Raw genomic sequence first — 19,058 nt, 5'->3', positions numbered from 1 at the left:
CGGGATATACACCGATGCGCCACGCACAAGCTCGCTGAGGCGCAGCGCGGGGCGCCCGCTCGCCTGCGCCCAGCGGCCGACCGCGACGAGGGCCGCGCGCGAAAGACGCGCCGGCCCCTCGCCGAGGTCGGCTGCGCTCGTGCCGTCCATCATGGGCTGGAGCTCATCCTGCAGCGTGGTGCACAGGCTCGGCGGCACACCCGTCTCGTCCTGCAGCGCGGCGAGCCGCTTCGCAGTGGCCGGGGGCACCACCAGCTCCATGGCACGGTAAGCCACGTGGTTTCCGACGACGATGCGGAGTCTCGGAAGGGTCTCGGCCTGGGCCCCCCGGGCGCTGTGTGCGGCGCGCGTGCCGCGTGCCTATTTGAGCACGGACGCTGCGCCTGGTACGCACGAGACGAGCCCCGAGCAGGGCTACCAGGCGCTGGTCGACGGCGGGACCGTGCGGGACGACCAGTTCCAGCGCCGGATCGTCGGCGTGCTGCAGACGCTGCACAACGAGCTGCGTGCGTACAAGCAGCCCGCGGTGCCCGACCCCGAAGATGGGCTCGTGGAGCAGCCAAAGAAGCCGAGCATGTTTAGCTCCTTGCTCTCGTTCCTGCCGCTGCCCGAGCAGGAAGAGGGCAAGCTGGAGCAGAGCAAGATGCTCGGTGTCACGGAGCAGATGCGCTCGCAGAGCGTCTTTGGCAAGCTCGCCTCTGCGTTTAGCCGTGCGCCGGCGGTGAGCACAGAGGCAGTGCGCCCCGAAGGCGCGCCGCAAGGCATCTATTTGTACGGCGACGTCGGCACCGGCAAGAGCATGCTGATGGACCTCTTCTACAACACGCTCCCTCCGAACATCACGCGCAAGCGCCGTGTGCACTTCCACCAGTTTATGATCGATGTGCACAAGCGCTCGCACGCGTACAAGTCCAAATACCACCGGTCATCGGGCATCGTCGGCCAGGCGAACGCGCCGCAGGCGCGCTCGCTGCCCGGCGTGCCGCCCAAGCCGCCGTCCGCTGCCGACGCCCACGAGGGCGGCGAGATTGACCCGATCGAGCCGGTGGTGCGTGAGATCGCGCAGCAGACCGAGGTCCTGTGCTTTGACGAGTTCCAGGTGGTGGACATTGTCGATGCCATGATCCTCCGCCGCGTGCTCGAGGGCCTGATGCGCTACGGCGTGGTGAGCGTCATGACGTCGAACCGCCAGCCGTCGGAGCTGTACAAGAACGGTATCCAGCGCTCGAGCTTCATGCCGTGCATCCACTTGCTCGAGACGCAGTACCTCGTCACGGACCTCAACTCGGGCACGGACTACCGCAAGGTCGAGCAGGAGCGGCATCAGGTGTACTACCTCGAGAACGACCCCCAGTCCAAGGCCGAGTTCGAGAAGCAGTGGGCCGCGCTCACCGACGGCCAGGAGATCCGCAAGGACTACACGGTCAAGGTGTGGGGCCGCCCGCTGGTCGTGCCGCAGAGCACGAAGCAGGTGGCGCGCTTCTCGTTTATGGACTTGTGTGGACGCCCTCGCAGCGCGGCAGACTACATTGCGCTCTGCAGCGAGTTCAACACCATCTTTATCGAAGACATTCCCTTGATGAGCCTCGACATGCGCGACTTGGCCCGCCGCTTTATCACGTTTGTCGACGCAGCCTACGAGAGCAAGACGCGCCTGATCTGCTCGTCCGAGGTCGAGCTGATGAAGGTCTTTAGTGGTACGACCGCTATGGACAAGAGCAAGGGTACCAGCGACCAGATGCGCGCCCTGATGGACGACCTCAAGATGACCGCCGACGACATCGGCAGCTCGTCCATCTTTAGCGGTGAGGAAGAGATGTTTGCGTTCGCCCGCCTCCTCTCGCGCCTGAGCGAGATGGCGACACAGAACTACTGGATGGCCTCGGCCCGCCGCGTTAATTAGGTCGTAGCGCCCAAATTTCCATCTTTTTCAGCAGGCCTTTGAGGTTCTTGCCGGCGCGGAAGCTGTTTGCTGCGAGCCACGTTTCCATCTCCTCGCGCAGCGACGCAAGCGCGCCGGTCACGGGGAGCTCGCCGTGGTGCCGGGGGTTGAGCATCAGGTGGAAAAAGCGCGTCCAGAGCTCCGTCTGCCAGTAGCGCCGCAGCGGCTGCTGGATCTTGTACGTCTTGCGGCCGTCATCGCCCACAAACGAAGTCGTCTCCATGTACTTGCCAAAGAGCAGGCAGTACGCAATCGACGCCAGGCCATAGTAGTCTGCTTGGTAGGTCCACGGCCGCATCTCGCGCATCTCGACACAGTCCTGCACGCCGGGCTGCCAGTCCGCCAAAAAGGTCTGCTCGGGAGGGTAGCACCGCAGATCAACCGCACGCCCAAAGTCGATCAGCATCACGCCTTGGCCACGCCACGCGGCATTCGACGCGTCGTACGCACTCGGCCACGCGCCGTCGCTGGGGGCAGAGCGCACCATGCAGTTGTCGATCTTGAGGTCGCCGTGCAGCATCTGCGCATCGTGCAGTCCTTCGATGGTACGCAGCAAATCAATCACAAAGAACATCGCAAGCACCTCTTCCACGCCGCCGGCACTGCCGGCGCTCGCGGGGGGGGCGACACCAGCCGCACTTGCCTGGTTCACGAGCTCGAGGAGCGTGCCGCGCGAGCCGTACTCGAGGAGGAGCATCGACTCGCCGCCACACGCAACGTACCGACGCGCGCCGACCACCGACGCACGCAGCGACGCGGGCAGACGCTCACGCAGCTCGTCCAGCACATAAAACTCCCAGGGGTTCGCGGGGCGCTCGACCTTGAGCGCAACAAGCTCGCGGCGCTCGATCTCGTCGACATCGTCGAGATCGATTTCGTCGTAGCGCGCCTCGGCGTCGCCGGCGAGGGGGATGCTCTGGTTCGCGTCCTGCGCGAGGAACACGGCGCCGTAGCCTCCTTCGCCGATCTTTTGGTGGATCGCAAGGTCCATCGATGCGACCGACAGGTTGCACACCGCGCTCGACGCCTGCATGCCACTCACCGAGCGGCGCGCATGTGTCTTGATCTTGCGTTGCAGATCGGCAAGGTACGTCGATGGCTCGTCGTGCAGATCCACGTAGCCGACACGCGAGGAAACGGGGACGCGTAGGTTGTTGAGCAGCGTCGCAACAATCTCGGGGTCGGCAGGAGAGCAGGGGTTGGGGAGCTGGAGCGTCGACGTAGGCGCGGCAAGGCCGCCGGTCGGCTCCGTGGGGGAGGCAGCAGCGTCGAGGCCGGCTTCCGGCGCAGCGTCATCGGCTTCAGGCGCAGCGTCGCCTCGGGCATATTCCTCGTTCTGCTCGTCGTTGGCCTGCGCACGCTCCTCAAACGAGACGTCGCGCGGCGTTCCGGCGGTGTACCGCGAAAACTCGGTGCGCTCCGTGCGCTCCGTAATCGGCGTGAGCGGCTGGAACGGCACGCGTGCGCCCTCGAATTCCGCGCGCGCCTCGTCCTCCTCCTCGTCTTCGTCCTGGTAGATCGCAGCGACGGCGGCAGGCGCCTTGGCTGCACCGAGCGGCGTGCGCTGCGGCGTCGCGCCAAACGGTGTGCGCCGCGTGCCAAACGGCGTACGCTGCGGCGTCGGCTGCACGCCTCCGTTCTCGTCGTTTGTGTGACGCACGATCGGGCGCACGTCCTCTTCCGACGCGTCCGATGATTCGTCCGACGCATCCTCCTCGCTGTCGCTATCGCCGCCAAACATGCCGTTCACCTCGACCTGCATCGCCTTGGTCACGATCGTCGGGCTTGGCGGCCGTGGGCGTGCCTGGATCTCCGGCAGCCAGCGCCCCTGTTGAGCGTCGAGCGCAGCAAAAGGATCGGCACGGCCAAGGACGTGCGGAGCACGGCGGAGCGCCTGCAGCTCCTCATAGCACAGTTCGTGTGTCGCGCGGATCGGGCGGTGCTTTTCAGCGAGGCACGCGGCAATGTCTGCGCCGGGGTACATTTCGGCGAGCGGCGCAATGTGCCGCTCGTTGGTGGGCTTAGCTGCCGGGCGGGGCTTGGTGCGGTGAGACTTGGCTACCTTGGGGTCGGCCCTGGGCTTGGACGGCTCCGCCTTGGGCGTGGGCGCCTCTGTGGCCTTGGCGAGCTCCTGCTGTTCATAGTACAAAAACGGCGACTTCTTTAGCTTGTCCGTCTCGCTCGTGCCCGAGCGGCGAAAGACGTCGTCGCGGCGCGGCGTGCGGCGCTCCGGGCTCTGGTCCTCGTCCGAATCGCAAAACACCTCGAGTGCCCGCGCTTGTGTGCGCGGCGTCATGGCGTGCATTGGCTTGAGCGAGCGGCGTGCGTCGTTGTTTTCCTTCTTGCGCTGTGCGTCGCTCTCCAGCTCGTCCCAGTGACCCGTCTGCGTGCTCTGCTGCTCGTCGCCGTTCTCGTCGCGGTATACGTTCATGGTGCGTGCATTCGGGCGCGCGGCGCTCGAGAGCGGCTGGTGGCCGCCGAGCACATTCGTCGGCTTGCTTTCCCCGCGCCCCGTCTTGGTGCCGAGCACGCTGCGTCCCGCGCGTGCCATAGCTTGTGCGAGTGCCTTGGCATAGGTCGGTGTGTCGCCTGCGGACGACTCTGGGAGCGCCATGATGCGCTCTTGGTACTCGTTGTACCGCCGCTTGAGGCGGTCGAGCGGCGTGGCGCGGCGTGCGATGCCCATCTTGTAGGTCGCATCCGCCTCGTCGTACACGCCCTGCCCCTCGAGCACGACGGCAAGCTCTTCGTACAGCGCCGCGAGGCGCGTCCCGATCTCGTTGGCGAGCAGGAACTGGAACACGTCGCGGGGCACGTCGGTGTGCTGAGCGTACAGAATCCAGAGGCGCAGGTACCTGCTGTCATTCGTATACTGCTCATTTCCCTTGAACGTGCGTGTCGCGCGCTCGAGGAGCGGCACGACGCCGCTTTCGGACGACTTGCCCGACGGGTAGTTGTCGATGCACCACTTCACGTACGCGCACCACGCCTCGAGCGGGTCGTCCGACTCGGCATTGTCCGCGCTTGTTACGGCACTCTCGTGCTCGTTGCGCTGCTGCTGCAGGAGCTCCTGGCGCTCCTTGTGCTGCATGCTAAAGGTGGTGCTCAGCGCATGCGCCGAGCGGCCCCGTGCGCGGGGCTGTACATTCTCCTTCTGCTTCTCGATCGTGTCAAACGGAGTGATGGGCGTCGACGATGTCTGATCCATCGTCTGACGCAGCGGCGTACGCATCGGCGTCTTCATGGGCGTCGACATACCACGCAGCGGCGTCTGGAGTCCGCGCCGCGCCTCGCTGCCGTCCATGGCGCACAATCACAACACGCGTGGAGACGCGTAGGTCACGTGCCGACAAAAATTTCCGTCCGAGCGGCCACGATGGGGAACAAGCGGCGGAAGACGAGGACGCATCTCAAGGGTCCGATCAACAACTCGCAGACGGACACGCGTGCGCCCAAGAGCTTTGTGATACGCGGCGGCAAGGTCGGCCGCGGCGTCGCTGGGCTCGTGCACGACGTGCGCCGCACCATGGAGCCGAACACCGCCTCGCGCCTGAAAGAGCGCGAAAAGAACCGCCTGCGCGACTTTATGAGCATGTCGGGCCCGCTCGGCGTTTCTCACATGCTCATCTTTAACCAGACGAATGCTGGGACAAATATGCGCATCATGCGGTGCCCGCGGGGCCCGACTGTGACCTTTCGTGTGAACAAGTATGCGCTGGTCGGCGACGTGTTGCGTGCGTCGCGCCGGCCCATGGCGCCGGGATCCGAGTACACGACGCCGCCGCTGCTTGTGCTGAACAACTTTAGCAGCGAAGAGAAGCACGTCAAGCTGCTCGTCACCGTCTTTCAGAACCTCTTTCCCCCGCTGCATGTGCACTCGATGCGCCTGTCGCAAGTCCGCCGCATCGTCCTGCTGAACTACAACCCAGAGACCAAGACGGTAGACTGGCGGCACTTTTTGATTTCCGTGCGCCCGGTCGGCGTCTCGCGCTCGGTGCGCCGCATGATCGAGGGGTCGACGCGGCCCTCGGCCGCCTCGTCGGGCAGCGTAACGGGCCACGGCGGCGAGCACAAGCGCCATGGACGTGCGCTCGTGAACCTCGCGAACGCGACCGACATTGCCGAGTACGTCATGCGCGGCAGCGCCGCGGCGGGTGGCGAAGATACCGATACGAGCGAGGCCGAGTCCGAGGCCGAGGACATTGCCGACCCCAAGAACGCCGTCGAGCTGCCGCAAGCATACGTCGGCCGTGGCAACGACGTGAATACACAGCGTGCGGTGCGCCTGCGCGAGATTGGGCCGCGCATGGAGCTGCGTCTCGTCAAGATCGAAGAGGGGCTCAACGGCAGCGAAGTACTCTACCACGACTATGTGCACAAGACCGCCAAGCAGGTCGCCGAGCAGTCGCGCACGATTGCGGCCAAGAAGCGCCTCGCGGCCGAGCGCAAGGCCGAGCAGGCCAAGAACGTCGAGCGCAAAAAGGCCGAAAAGGCCGCACGCAAGGCCGCACAAGGCGGCGACGGCGACGAAGACGACGAAGACGAGGACGAGGACGAGGACGAGGACGAGTATGAAGACGTCGAGGACCCGATCCCCGAAGACGACGACGAGGAGTTTGCGTACGAGGACCAGGCGGCGGGCGTCGCGAACGATGTGCTTGACAGTGACGAAGAGCTCTTTGATGACCACGAAGACCACGCCCACGCCCAGGACTCGGACGCGGACGAGGACAGCGACCTGGAGCCGATTCCCCTCGAGGAGACGTCCCACGGCCGCCCGAAGCGCTCACGCCGCTAGCGCGCACAGACATAGATGACTAAAACTTCGGCCGGGATTTTCAGTGCCACCGACGCGTCGCCGCCGGCTTCGAGACGACGACTCGCCATGGCGCAGATTTTCCAAAATAATCCGCGCAACGCGGGCCTGTTCATCGGCGGGAATCGCATGACGGGCTCGGATATCCGTGACCAGAATGTGCTTGCCGTGCAGTCGATTGCGAACATTGTAAAGACGTCGCTTGGCCCGGTCGGCCTGGACAAGTACGTGGCTTGGCTTACACAGAATGCTCGTCGACGACATTGGTGACGTGACGATTTCGAACGACGGTGCGACGATTCTGCAGCTGCTCGAGGTCGACCACCCCGCGGGTCGCATCCTCGTCGAGCTTGCGCAGCAACAGGACAAGGAGGTGGGCGACGGGACCACCTCGGTCGTGGTCCTCGCCGCAGAGCTCCTGCGCCGGGCCAACGAGCTGGTGAAGAACAAGATCCACCCCACGACCATCATCACGGGCTACCGCCTGGCGTGCCGTGAGGCGGTCAAGTATATCCAGGACCAGCTCGCAGTCAAGGTCGATGTGCTGAACAAGGAGAGCCTGCTGAACGTCGCCAAGACGAGCATGTCGAGCAAGGTCATTGGCAGCGACGACGATTTCTTTGCGCAGCTCGCCGTGGATGCGATGCTGGCGGTCAAGACGGTCAACGGCCGCGGCGAGACCAAGTACCCGGTCAAGGCGGTCAACGTGCTCAAGGCGCACGGCAAGTCGGTGCGTGAGTCGCTCTTTGTCCAGGGCTACGCACTGAACTGCACCGTGGCCTCGCAGGCGATGAAGACGCGCATCACCAATGCCAAGATTGCGTGCCTCGACGTGAACCTCGTCAAGCAGCGCATGCACATGGGTGTGCACATCACCATCGACGACCCCGAGCAGCTGGAAAAGATCCGCGCGCGCGAGAGCGAGATTGTGCTCGAGCGCGTGCGCAAGATCCTCGCGACCGGCGCCAACGTCATCCTGACGACCAAGGGCATCGACGACCTCTGCCTCAAGGAATTTGTGCAGGCGGGCGCGATGGCCGTGCGCCGTTGCCGCAAGGAGGATCTGCGCCGGATCGCCAAGGCCTCGGGCGGCCAGTTTGTGAGCAGCTTTGCGAACCTCGACGGCGAGGAGTCGTTTGACGCCTCGAGCCTCGGCCACGCGGACGAGGTCGTGCAGGAGCGCATCAGCGACGACGAGCTGATTATGGTGCGCGGCACCAAGACCTACAGCTCGAGCTCGGTCGTGCTGCGTGGTGCGAACGACTACCTGCTCGACGAGATGGAGCGCGCGCTGCACGATAGCCTGTCGGTGATCAAGCGCACGCTCGAGAGCAACTCGGTGGTGGCCGGTGGCGGCGCCGTCGAGACCGCATTGGATATCTACCTGGAGAACTTTGCCACGACGCTCGGCTCGCGCGAGCAGCTGGCCATCGCCGAGTTTGCGCAGGCGCTGCTCATCGTCCCCAAGACGCTGGCGGTGAACGCGGCCAAGGACAGCACGGACCTCGTCGCGAAACTGCGCGCTTACCACACCGCGGCGCAGAACGCGGGCGTGGACGACCCCAAAAAGACGCTGCGCTTCTTTGGCCTGGACCTGCTCAACGGCGCGGTGCGTGACAACCTGCGCGCGGGCGTGTTGGAGCCGACGGTGAGCAAGCTCCGCTCGCTCAAGAGCAGCCTCGAGGCGGCGACCAGTCTGCTGCGTATCGACGATGCGATCACGATTCCCCCGGAGCAGCCGCGCGAGGACCCGCACGATCACATGTAGGGTGCCTAGAAAATAGGTACATGATTATAGGATCCGTCAAACAACGAACTATACAAGCAAGCTAGTGAGAAGGAGTGTACAATGACTGGAACTTGGACACGAGCGAGTTCCAGCCCCAGCTGCCGCGGCGCATGTGCCCGCCCTCGTGCACCTCCTCCACGGGCGCGGGGGGTGACTGCGGCTTGTTCGTCGACGCGGCCGCGGCCGCGTGGTCGCGCTGGACATTGCGGAAAACTTGGTCTTCGTCGTCGGAATAAAGGGGGGACGACGGCTCGCCACGGCTGTTCTGCGCGGACTCGGCGGCCTGGCTGAACTTTTGTGTGGCACGCACCGCCGCGATCGCCGTCTTCCACTTCGTGCGGTAGTTCTCCCGGAGACCGGCACTGACGTCGTGGGAGTCGACGCGCTCCAGGCACACCTTGAACCACGCGTGCTCCAGCGCCTCCTCGGCCGTGATGCGCTGCTCGGGGTCGAGCGTCAGGCACCGCTTCACAAAGTCGATCGCCTCGGGGCTCACCGAGCTCCAGTACTTTTCGTGGAACTCGATCTGGCCCCGCTCCAGCTGCTTCCGGAAGAGCTCGGGGTCCGCAGAGGAAAAGGGGGCGTAACCACAGAGCATCGCATAGGTCACCACACCAAGACCCCACATGTCCACCGGCTTGCCGTGGCCGTGGCGTGCAATGACCTCGGGCGCCGCATAGCCGACACTGCCGCACAGCCCTTTCAGGTCCTGGTCATCCGCGTTGCGAAGGTGCGCAGCAATACCAAAGTCCACCAGCACAATGTTGGCATCCTCGGCAGGCGTGCGATACAGGATATTTTCGGGCTTGATATCCCGGTGCACAGTATTGTTCTTGTGCATGTATGCAATCGCCTCCAACACCACATGGATCGTGCGGCACGCATCCATCTCAGTAAAGCGGCCGCGCGCAAGGCGATCAAAGAGCTCTCCACCGTCGGCCTCCTCAAAAACAAGATAGAACTGGGTAAGCTAGAAGAGGACATACCTTGTCCTTGGACTCGAACCAGTCGATGAGCTTGACGATATGAGGGTGGTTGAGACCTTGCACCGTCTCGATCTCACGCATGACTACTTCTTCGTGACCTTTCAGGAGGTGCTTGCTCACAACCTTCACAGCCACCTTCCGTTGGCCACCATCGGGCTCATTGCGGGTCGCTGCGCGAACCACGCCAAAGGTGCCCTTGCCGAGCGTCTTGTGGAACGTATAGTCCTGCTTTTTCGCTGGGAGGTAAGCCGCGTGGAATGGACATACCATAGGACTCTGGCTGTTTCTGCAGCAGATTTCCTGCTACCATGGTTGCCAATTAACGTTAAACAATAGAGCTGCGCACTTCTATCGAGGACTCGCACGTCCACCGATGGCTCCACGTGGTATCGCGTTGAGCATCTAGCGAACTCGGGCCTGCATCGATTTTTTGCGCCGCTGAGGTCATCGGCCCATACCGAGTCTGCAGCTGCATGCGGGACGAATTTTTCTGCAGGACAATATTGCAAAAAAAAAACGGCACTAGCTTATTCCAAATGCAAACAAGAAAAAATAAAGAAATTATACGGCGTGAGGGACTCGAACCCCCCATTGTTGCTGTTCCGCGTGGAAGGCAACTGTTATACCCCTTAACTAACGCCGTGACGTGTAGGGCAAGTCAGAGACTTTCCACCGATTATTGTGCTATCTGCCTACATAACTGGCAAATTATATGCACGTCCACGCGCCGCTCTTTTTTTTCGCACAGGCCGTACTCCACCAACCATGGCCAAGGGACTTCGCTCCAGCTCCAAGTTGGCTGCACGCAACCGCAAGCGGTATACGGACTCGTCCGACTATGCAGTCACTGCTGCTGCACGTCTGAACCAGGTGTCGTCCCGCCTGCAGCAGCGCGTTCGTGCGCCGAAGGAGGACCACGACGACGAAGACGACGACGAAATGGCCGACGACGCGGCCGCGACGCCTGCCCCTGAAGCGAACATGCAAGAGGACGGTGAGCAGGGCGAACCGAAGAAGATTAGCACTTCGGGCCCCCGCGGCTCGCGCAACGAGCTGTGGCGCAAGAAGCACAATAAGAAGGGGACCAAGAACGGCGGCCGTGCCAAGCGGCGGAAGTAGAAAAGAGGGACACGTCCTATGTACACCAGCTACGATAGAGGGAACGCGATGTTCACCATGCATCCATACGAGCAGGGCGCGTCTCCGGAACGACCTAGGCCAACCGGCCGAAAATGGCCCGATTTTGTGCTGCATGAAGAGAATTAGAGTACGGACGCGAGGCTACATTACAAAGTCGGCGCTTGCGGTGCAGGTTTACTTGGTGCATTGGATGATGTTATCCTGAATATAGCCGTCAAACGCATCCTCATAGGAAAGCGCTGGAGCGCCGAGCAGGTTGTTGCCGCTCAAAGGCGCAAGCACCTGCGTGTTGGGGCGGCTGAGCGTAATGAGCACGAGGCCAGCGGCCTTGATCGAGGGAATAAGCTCCGGCACCTGCTCCAGGGTCTGCGCGTTGATCATGATACCAAGCAGGTTGTTGCCCTTGGCGAAACGCACGCCCTCTGCAATACTCGACTGCCTCGGGTCTGCGCCGGCCGGCAGGAGGGCCACCGCTGCGTCCTTCTGGAGCGATGCATTGAGGATGAAAAAGACAGCGTAGTTGGGCTGCTTCCAGTTCAGCGCAACACACGCGCCCGGCGACGAGCTGCTAAAGAACAGCTTGCGGCTGTGCTTGTGGTCGCGGTCTGCAGCCTCGTACACAGCATGCAGCGTAGCGTCCACACAGTCGTTCACCGACACGACGGGCTTGTCGGTGGCCGGCGCAGCGTCGAGGTGCACCTCGAGGGCAAGGCCCACGTGGTGCGGGACGGTGGCAAGGAGTGTATCGAGCGGCACCAGCGAAGTGGCGAGCTTGGCGCTCCAGTCGGCCATGGTGAACGCCTCCGTGTTGCTGGTCGACCAGGCGTGGCCAGTTTGCTCGGCGATCTTCAAAAAGTCGTCCTTGGACACCTGCGAGACGAGCGGCGCCCAGACGGGCACCGGGAGGCGCTGCGATGCACAGACGACCGGCACAAGGTCGCTCGTATACTGCACCACCACACGGAGGTAGTTGCCCGAGAGGGATGACGCGGTGACGTACGACGTCGGCTCTGGTGCCGGCGCCTCTTGCGCGAGTGTCGGCTCCGCGCGCGTTACTCCGCGGTCGACGCCAAGCGAGGCGCTGGTGCCGAGGCCGGTGACGCGGCGCTCCGAGTTGGGCGCGGCCGCCGCACCCTGGTTGCTGCTCGGCAGCGTGCTCTTCCAGTAGGTCTCAACGCGGCCGCCGATCTCGAGCTGGACGCTGCCAAACGGCCGGACGCACTCGACGGCGAGGTCGACATGCCCGACGACGTTCAGGTGCCAGTCAAAGAGGGGAAGCTGCAGCGTGTCGCGGTTGGCGAGCGAGCCGAGCATGTCGGGCAGGAGCGCCGTCTTGGCGATGCGCGACGAGCCAAACGTTGGGAAGAGCTCCCACTCCAGATGGAACTCGTCGAGGTTCGCGATCTGGAAGGTGACGTCTTCGCGGTCGTCGGCCATCGGCAAGATCAGTGTATGGGGAATACCCGCGTCGGCGCCCGGCGCCGTGCTGCGCGGCGTCAAGACGAGCTTCAGCGAGGATGTGAGGCCCGGGAAGAGCTCGGGGCGGTCCGGTACGGCCTGCTTGTGCAGCACAATGCTGCGGTTCGAGAGCGAGAGCGACAGGAGCGAGCGCTTGTCGAGATAGTTGTGGCCGTAGGTGCGGAAGGGAATGATGGGCGGCGGCAGGTAGAGCGAGGGGATCCCGTCGCCTTCCGCCTCCAGATCCATATCCAGGTCCGCATCGGGCGACGGCTTGAGCAGCACCGGCGTCGCGCTCGGGTCCACGCCCGGCGCGGGCGGCGGCGCACGCGCGGCGAACGTATCGAGGAGCAGGCGTGCGCACTGCATCCAGCCGTTCCACGCGGCGTAGAACACGGCGTGGCGATGCTTCTCGTCGACATTATCGAGCGTCGCACCACGCTCCAGGAGCAGGCGCACGCACTCGATATGCCCTGCCTCCGCCGCGTAAAAGAGCGGCGTCCAGAGCGAGCCCTTCTCGGGGGCGTTCACGTCGACACCCGCATCGATCAGGACGCGCAGGCACTCGGTGTGCCCCGCACGCGCCGCGAGCGTCTGGGGCAGCAGCCCCTCGGTATTCGCCTCGACTTTGGCGCCCCGCTCCAGCAGGAGCTTGGTGATATCCACGTGGCCGCCCTGCGCGGCGAGCGCGAGGGGCGACAGGTCCGACGACTCGGTCTTGGCGCGGGGCACGCTGCCGATCGCCGCGGTGTAGTCGAGGAGGATGCGCACCGTACCGGTGTGTCCACGCACGACCGCGTGCACGAGCGGCGAAAAGCCGTCCAGGTCCACGCTGTCGACCATCGAGCCCTGCGGCGAGGAAGGGCTCGCGCGCGAGGACGGGAGGCCCAAGAGGTACTGGCAAATCTCTTCGCGGCCGTGCATCGCGGCGTACGCCAGCGCCTCGCGGCCGTACACGTCGACCTTGCGCACATCGACGCCGTGCTCGACACACGCCTTGACCAGCTCGAGCTGGCCTGCGAGCGCGCTAATGTGCAGTGTCGTGCGTGCATTGATATCGTCCACGAAAGCATAGTCCGGCAGTCCCGCGACGATGGCCGTGTGGATCGCCGATGGGGACGCGGTCGCAAGCGCGCGCCACACCTGGTGCGCGATGCCCGAGGCGACCGGCGCATTCGCCTGGATCTTGTTCGCCCGTTCCGCGTCGTCGCCGAGCGCCGCATCAATGTCCATGTCGGTCTCGCGGCGTGCATCGGCGAGGAGTGTCTTGGCCTCGTCGACGCTGCCCTCGTGAATCGCAGCGGTGATGCGCTCGCTGAGCTCGTTGAGGGTGTCCGAGTTCGAGTGCGAGTCGCGCTCCGCCTCAAAGTCCATGCGGCGCTCCGAGTCAAAGATGAGCGCATCGCTGCCCGGCGTCGTCGTGTCCTGGACAAAGATGCTTCCCGGGAGGTTGGTCGCGCCATACGGCACACTGCCCTTGAGGATCGCCGTCTCGCTCTTGTACGACGACGACGGGAGCTCGTTGCCTGCCGCGAGGCTTTCGAGCTGCAGGACGCTCGCCGCGGCCAGGTCGCTCATCTCGGCGATGAATTCGCGATTGAAGCAGGCTGGGTGAGTATTGGTACGTACGCTGGGCGTCGACCTGGCGCGCCAGGTACAGCTCCTTGGTCTGCGACTTGCTGCGCTTGTCCCACTTTTTGAGGATCTTGCGGAAGCCCGTCGCGTTGATCTCGATAAACTGCTGCAGCTTGGCGAGGTCCTTCTCAAAGTAGCGGAAACCTTCCAGGAGCGCAACGAAGGAGGGCGAGTCGCTCGTGATGGCCACCTTGTTGGTCAGTGCTCCGCCGGCGGACGAGCGGCCGGACGCGAGCGCGATCAGGTGGCGTTTCTTGGAGATGAGCGTCGTGAGTCGCGCACGCAAGTCTGACTCTTTCTGCAGATAGAACGCATTGATCTTCTCGAGCTCGCGCTCCAGCTTGAAGAAAAAGGCGGCCTTGTGGATCTGCAGCTCGGACGCAGGCGACTCGGTCGCGAGCGGCGGCTGGTCGCTCGGCGCATCCCCCGAAGGACGCACACTCGTTGCAAACAGTGCAGCATCACCCAGGCGTCCCTTCTCAAGCGAGTTGATGATCTGGGTCAGTCCAGGCACGTACCTTCTTGAGGAACTTGTAGTCAAGATAGTACGACCCCCATCCTGAGATTTGCTGGCCGAGGATTTGTTTACCAAACTAGCGTCAGCCTCACTCATCACGCACCTTCATCTCCTGTGCTGGTGCTCAGCACAGCACCACTAGCCACCGCAACACGGCAAAGGACGGGGTGGGAGGGCCGTCCGAGCGCCGGTGCCCACGTGTAGCACACTGGCACGTGACGGTCGCGCCGGGTTTGCCACTACGCCGCGATCGGACGTGACACTTGGCCCGCAACGCCACGGAGCGTGTACGAACGTCGGAAGACAGCTTGGATCTCGTCGCGAGCTTGGATTCAAAGCGCAGTGACTTGCAAGTAACGTCACCCGTCCCATACAGTATGGCGTCGATGGAGGTGCGTTGGCTGCGATGACTGACCTAGGCGATTCTTGATTTCAGCCAGGAGCTCGATTTGGTGCTCCTGGACAACATCGTGGCTGCGATGTATACGGGCGTTGGGGCTGACCAGAAGCTCGCGCAACAGACCCTCGCGCAGTTCCAGGAGCACCCAGAGGCATGGCAACGCGTTCCTGCCATCCTGCAGCAGAGCAGCAACTCGCAGACAAAGTACATTGCGCTGCAGATTCTTGACCGTCTCATCTCTACGCGCTGGAAAGTGCTTCCGGTGGACCAGCAGCAGGGTATCCGCAACTTTATTGTGGAAATGATCGTGCAGCAGTCGTCGGATGAGGAGACGCTCCGACGAGAGCGCACGCTGCTCGGCAAGCTCGACACGACCCTGATCCAGATCCTGAAGCAGGAGTGGCCGCACAACTGGCCCAACTTTATCCCAGAAATTGTGGCCTCATCGCGCGCGTCGCTCTCGATCTGCGAGAACAACATGGCGATCTTGCGCCTGCTCTCGGAAGAGGTCTTTGACTTTTCTGCCGAGCAAATGACGCAGGCCAAGGCCCGGAACCTCAAGAACCAGTTCTGCGGCGAGTTTGGCGAGGTCTTCCAGCTCTGCACAGAGGTCTTGGAGAAGGCGACGAAGCCGTCGCTGATCAAGGCTACGCTCGAGACCATGCTCCGCTTTCTGAACTGGATCCCGCTGGGCTTTATCTTTGAGACGAACGTCATTGACAACCTCGTGTCACGCTTCCTGGAAGTGCCCGAGTTCCGCAACGTGACGCTCAAGTGCCTGTCGGAGATAGTGAATCTCAACGTCGGCAGCGAGTACGACCCCAAGTTTGTCGTGCTCTTCAACATGGTCATGACGTCGATCAACCGCATGATTCCGCCGTCGACCGACATTGCGGGCGTGTACGAGACGAGCACGGACTCGGACCAGGAGCTGGTGTTGAACCTCGCCCTGTTCCTGAGCAACTTCCTCATTTCCCACGTGCGTCTCTTGGAGAACGCCGAGAACCAAGAGGTGCTGCTCAACGCGCACCTCTACCTGATCAAGGTGTCCCAAGTCCCGGAGCGTGAGGTATTCAAAATCTGCTTGGAGTACTGGGCAAAGCTCGTGAGCGAGCTCTACGAAGAGTACCAGCAGTTCCCCATGAACGACGTCAACTCGGTCTGGGGCCTCAACCTCGGCGGCGCGCAGGCGCAGCGCTCGGCCACAGGCCGCAAGTCGTTCTACACGAACATCCTGTCGAACCTCCGCCTGGTCATGATCGAGCGCATGGTCAAGCCCGAGGAGGTCTTGGTCGTGGAGAACGACGAAGGCGAGATCGTCCGCGAATTCCTCAAGGAGTCGGACACGATCGTGCTGTACAAGGCGATGCGCGAGGTTCTGGTCTACCTCACGCACTTGGACGTCCTGGACACGGAAAACATCATGACCGAGAAGCTGTCCAAGCAGGTCGATGGTTCCGAATGGTCCTGGGTGAACCTCAACACGCTCTGCTGGGCCATCGGCTCGATTTCGGGTGCGATGAACGAGGAGACGGAAAAGCGGTTCCTGGTTACCGTGATCAAGGACCTGCTAGGCCTGTGTGAGATGAAGCGCGGCAAGGACAACAAGGCGGTTGTCGCGTCGAACATCATGTACATCGTGGGCCAATACCCGCGTTTCCTCAAGGCTCACTGGAAGTTCTTGAAGACGGTGGTGAACAAGAACTTCGAGTTTATGCACGAAACCCACGAGGGTGTGCAGGACATGGCGTGCGATACCTTTTCCAAGATCGCGCAAAAGTGCCGCCGCCACTTTGTGATGCAGCAGGCGGGCGAGCAGGAGCCCTTTATCGACGAGATCCTGCGCAACTTGCTCCAGATCACCGTGGACCTTTCGCCCCAGCAGGTGCACACCTTCTACGAGGCGGTGGGTTACATGATCGCCGCGCAGCCCAACCGCGCGACGCAGGAGCGCCTCGTTGACAAGCTGATGGAGCTGCCGAACAATGCATGGGACAACCTCATGAAGCAGGCGCACAGCAACGTCGACGTGCTCAGCTCGCCGGAGAACATCAAGGTGCTGTCGAACGTGCTCAAGACCAACGTGTCGGCCTGCACCTCGATCGGCCCCTTCTTCCTCCCTCAGATCGGCCGCATATACCTGGACATGCTCGCCTTGTACCGCAGCGTGAGCGGGATCATTAGCGCCAAGGTTGAGGCCGATGGCCTGATTGCGACCAAGACGCCCATGGTCCGCGGTCTGCGTGCGATCAAAAAGGACATTCTGCGCCTGGTGGACACGTACATCCGCCGTGCGGACGACCTCGAGTCGGTGAATGCCAACCTGATCCCCTCGCTGCTGGACGCGATCCTCGGCGACTACCATGGCAACATCCCCGCGGCACGCGACGCCGAGGTGCTCAATGTCATGGCGACGATCACGACGCGCCTCGGCAGCCTGCTCACGGACAAGATCCCGCCGGTGCTCGACGCGGTGTTTGAGCCGACGCTCAACATGATCAACCAAGACTTTGCCGAGTTCCCCGAGCACCGTGTCGGCTTCTTCAAGCTGCTGCGTGCGATCAATCTGCACTGCTTCTCGGCGCTGCTGGATCTGCCCCCGGTCAAGTTCAAGCTGACGATGGACTCGATCATCTGGGCGATCAAGCACACGATGCGCGACATCGCCGACACTGGCCTCAACATCTGCCTGGAGCTGATCAACAACGTGGCCAACACCGACCCGTCCATCTCGAGCGCCTTCTTCCAGCAGTACCTGCTGAACATGCTCCAGGACATCTTTTACGTACTCACCGACGCGGACCACAAGAGCGGCTTCAAGACGCAGTGCCTGCTTCTGGCGCGCATCTTTGAGCTGATCGAGACGGACCGCGTCACGGCACCGCTGTGGGACCCTGCGCAGGTGCCGGACCCTGCGATGACCAACCGTTTGTTCATCCGGCAGTACACCGCGAACCTGCTGCGCACCGCCTTCCCGCACGTCCAGCCGCAGTACATTGATCAGTTTGTCAGTGGACTGTGCGAGCACGCGTCGGATCTGGCGCAGTACAAGGTGCACCTCCGCGACTTCCTCATCACGTCGCGTGAGGTTGCGGGCGGCTCGGACAACTCGGACCTCTTCCTCGAGGAGAAGGAGGCGGAGCAGCACCGCAAGGCCGCCGAGGAGCGCGAAAACGCCGCCAAGGTGCCCGGTATGCTCAAGCCTTCGCAGATCACCGAGGAGGACGAAGAACTGGTATGTGTATATGACGACTAATTACAGTGACTCTTGCGCGAGCTTCTCTATTAGGTGCATAGACCTATCGCCGTGTACCGACCATGAGTAGAATCACGACACAGACGCCGATCAGCACGGCGAGGATGATCGTGTCGCGCCGGCGGCGGCGCGTGATCATTGTCAGAATGCTGTTGAGCCCCGGGACCTGCGCGGCGGCGTTTGTCATGCGCTGCAGCGTGTTGCTCAGCTGGTTGCGCTGCGCGCGGAACTCGCTCTGTGTCGCGTACGCTTGGCTGGGTTAGTTTTCCAACGTACTCCAACGTCTCGTCCATCATGCGTTGCGAGCGGTCGAGGTGGGCGCGTTCGTCGAGGTACGCCTGCGTCTCGGACTGATGCTGCGCACGGTAGGCGCTGATATCCTCCTTGACGTGCCCCAAGAGCTGCTTGCGGCTCAGCGCGTGGAGCAGGTTCGTCTTGGTCCGGAAAAAGTCACGCTCCAGCTCCATGAGCAATTCACGGTGGCGCTGGACGGTATGCAGCTGCGTCTGCGTCGGCGGCAGCGCAGGGTCATTGAGCAGCGTCGAAAGCTCGGCCTGAGCATCGGCGTACTGCACGAGCAGCGCCTGGATCTCGGCTTCGAGCGACGCCGGATCCGGCGTTGCGGACGTGGCACCGCTATTCATGTCGACTGCGACCGACGGCGCCGTGCTGAGCGGACTCGAGTTCGACGCCGCATCGGAAACCAGCTGGGAATAGGCGGTGAGCTTCGCGTCGAGGCGCTGCTGCACCTGCCGCACGCGCCGCGACTGCGCTTCCCACGACATGGTGGCCAGGGTCGTGACCTCCACCTCCACGTGGACCTCCACGTGGAATTCCTTCGTTGCACGCGGAGCCGTACGGCCGAAGGCGCGCACGCGGGGCGCGGCGGCCGCCGGCCAACGCCGCGATGCAAACCTCGTCTCCCATCTCCTCCACCCTTTGTTGCGAGGGTTTTTTCGCGCGTCTCCCGCTCTGCCCTTGCCTTGTACGCGGCGCCTGTTTCTTCTTGGTGGTTTCTAAGGATCCTAGGAACACCCTTGACCTGTCTGCCTTTGCATAAGCCAGCCAGTTCACCGCCTGTACCCTCGCGTTTGTTGTTGTCGCCGTCGTACCATCACC

At 63.0% G+C, this 19,058-nt stretch overlaps 9 protein-coding genes and 1 non-coding gene across 10 annotated transcripts; 5 read left to right on the top strand and 5 right to left on the bottom strand.

Moving 5' to 3' along the window:
* Window positions 1-292: 292 nt before the first annotated feature.
* On the top strand, window positions 293-1,903 carry AFG1_1 (peroxisome-assembly ATPase; the record flags this gene model as incomplete). The annotated part of the gene is made up of 1 exon (XM_060264497.1): window positions 293-1,903. The coding sequence occupies one exon, from the start codon at window positions 293-295 to the stop codon at window positions 1,901-1,903; it is 1,611 nt and encodes a 536-aa protein (XP_060120480.1).
* A 27-nt stretch (window positions 1,904-1,930) lies between these two features.
* MJAP1_000528 (non-specific serine/threonine protein kinase) lies at window positions 1,931-5,246 on the bottom strand (the record flags this gene model as incomplete). The annotated part of the gene is made up of 2 exons (XM_060264496.1): window positions 1,931-1,949; window positions 1,984-5,246. The coding sequence occupies 2 exons, from the start codon at window positions 5,244-5,246 to the stop codon at window positions 1,931-1,933; spliced, it is 3,282 nt and encodes a 1,093-aa protein (XP_060120479.1).
* A 72-nt stretch (window positions 5,247-5,318) lies between these two features.
* On the top strand, window positions 5,319-6,740 carry MJAP1_000527 (uncharacterized protein; the record flags this gene model as incomplete). Its single annotated transcript, XM_060264495.1, has 1 exon — window positions 5,319-6,740. The coding sequence occupies one exon, from the start codon at window positions 5,319-5,321 to the stop codon at window positions 6,738-6,740; it is 1,422 nt and encodes a 473-aa protein (XP_060120478.1).
* Window positions 6,741-6,827: 87 nt separating this feature from the next.
* cct1 (chaperonin-containing T-complex alpha subunit Cct1) lies at window positions 6,828-8,526 on the top strand (the record flags this gene model as incomplete). Its single annotated transcript, XM_060264494.1, has 2 exons — window positions 6,828-6,982; window positions 7,005-8,526. The coding sequence occupies 2 exons, from the start codon at window positions 6,828-6,830 to the stop codon at window positions 8,524-8,526; spliced, it is 1,677 nt and encodes a 558-aa protein (XP_060120477.1).
* Window positions 8,527-8,587: 61 nt separating this feature from the next.
* On the bottom strand, window positions 8,588-9,843 carry MJAP1_000525 (calcium/calmodulin-dependent protein kinase; the record flags this gene model as incomplete). The annotated part of the gene is made up of 3 exons (XM_060264493.1): window positions 8,588-9,508; window positions 9,534-9,769; window positions 9,801-9,843. 3 exons carry the CDS (start codon window positions 9,841-9,843, stop codon window positions 8,588-8,590), a joined length of 1,200 nt encoding a protein of 399 aa, XP_060120476.1.
* A 254-nt stretch (window positions 9,844-10,097) lies between these two features.
* On the bottom strand, window positions 10,098-10,176 carry MJAP1_000524. Its single transcript has one exon. It is a non-coding gene; the product is annotated as a tRNA-Gly (tRNA).
* A 122-nt stretch (window positions 10,177-10,298) lies between these two features.
* On the top strand, window positions 10,299-10,652 carry MJAP1_000523 (uncharacterized protein; the record flags this gene model as incomplete). The annotated part of the gene is made up of 1 exon (XM_060264492.1): window positions 10,299-10,652. The coding sequence occupies one exon, from the start codon at window positions 10,299-10,301 to the stop codon at window positions 10,650-10,652; it is 354 nt and encodes a 117-aa protein (XP_060120475.1).
* Window positions 10,653-10,847: 195 nt separating this feature from the next.
* On the bottom strand, window positions 10,848-14,392 carry PHO81 (phosphate system positive regulatory protein pho81; the record flags this gene model as incomplete). Its single annotated transcript, XM_060264491.1, has 4 exons — window positions 10,848-13,738; window positions 13,761-14,262; window positions 14,285-14,335; window positions 14,387-14,392. The coding sequence occupies 4 exons, from the start codon at window positions 14,390-14,392 to the stop codon at window positions 10,848-10,850; spliced, it is 3,450 nt and encodes a 1,149-aa protein (XP_060120474.1).
* Window positions 14,393-14,660: 268 nt separating this feature from the next.
* CRM1 (Karyopherin transporter) lies at window positions 14,661-17,939 on the top strand (the record flags this gene model as incomplete). Its single annotated transcript, XM_060264490.1, has 2 exons — window positions 14,661-14,675; window positions 14,703-17,939. The coding sequence occupies 2 exons, from the start codon at window positions 14,661-14,663 to the stop codon at window positions 17,937-17,939; spliced, it is 3,252 nt and encodes a 1,083-aa protein (XP_060120473.1).
* A 43-nt stretch (window positions 17,940-17,982) lies between these two features.
* Window positions 17,983-18,724, bottom strand: GOS1 (protein transport protein gos1; the record flags this gene model as incomplete). The annotated part of the gene is made up of 2 exons (XM_060264489.1): window positions 17,983-18,193; window positions 18,216-18,724. 2 exons carry the CDS (start codon window positions 18,722-18,724, stop codon window positions 17,983-17,985), a joined length of 720 nt encoding a protein of 239 aa, XP_060120472.1.
* Window positions 18,725-19,058: the final 334 nt, after the last annotated feature.

This window comes from Malassezia japonica, chromosome 1, assembly GCF_029542785.1.
Source record: "Malassezia japonica chromosome 1, complete sequence".
NCBI lineage: Eukaryota > Fungi > Basidiomycota > Malasseziomycetes > Malasseziales > Malasseziaceae > Malassezia > Malassezia japonica.
This window is presented reverse-complemented; position numbering and strand designations above follow the sequence as displayed.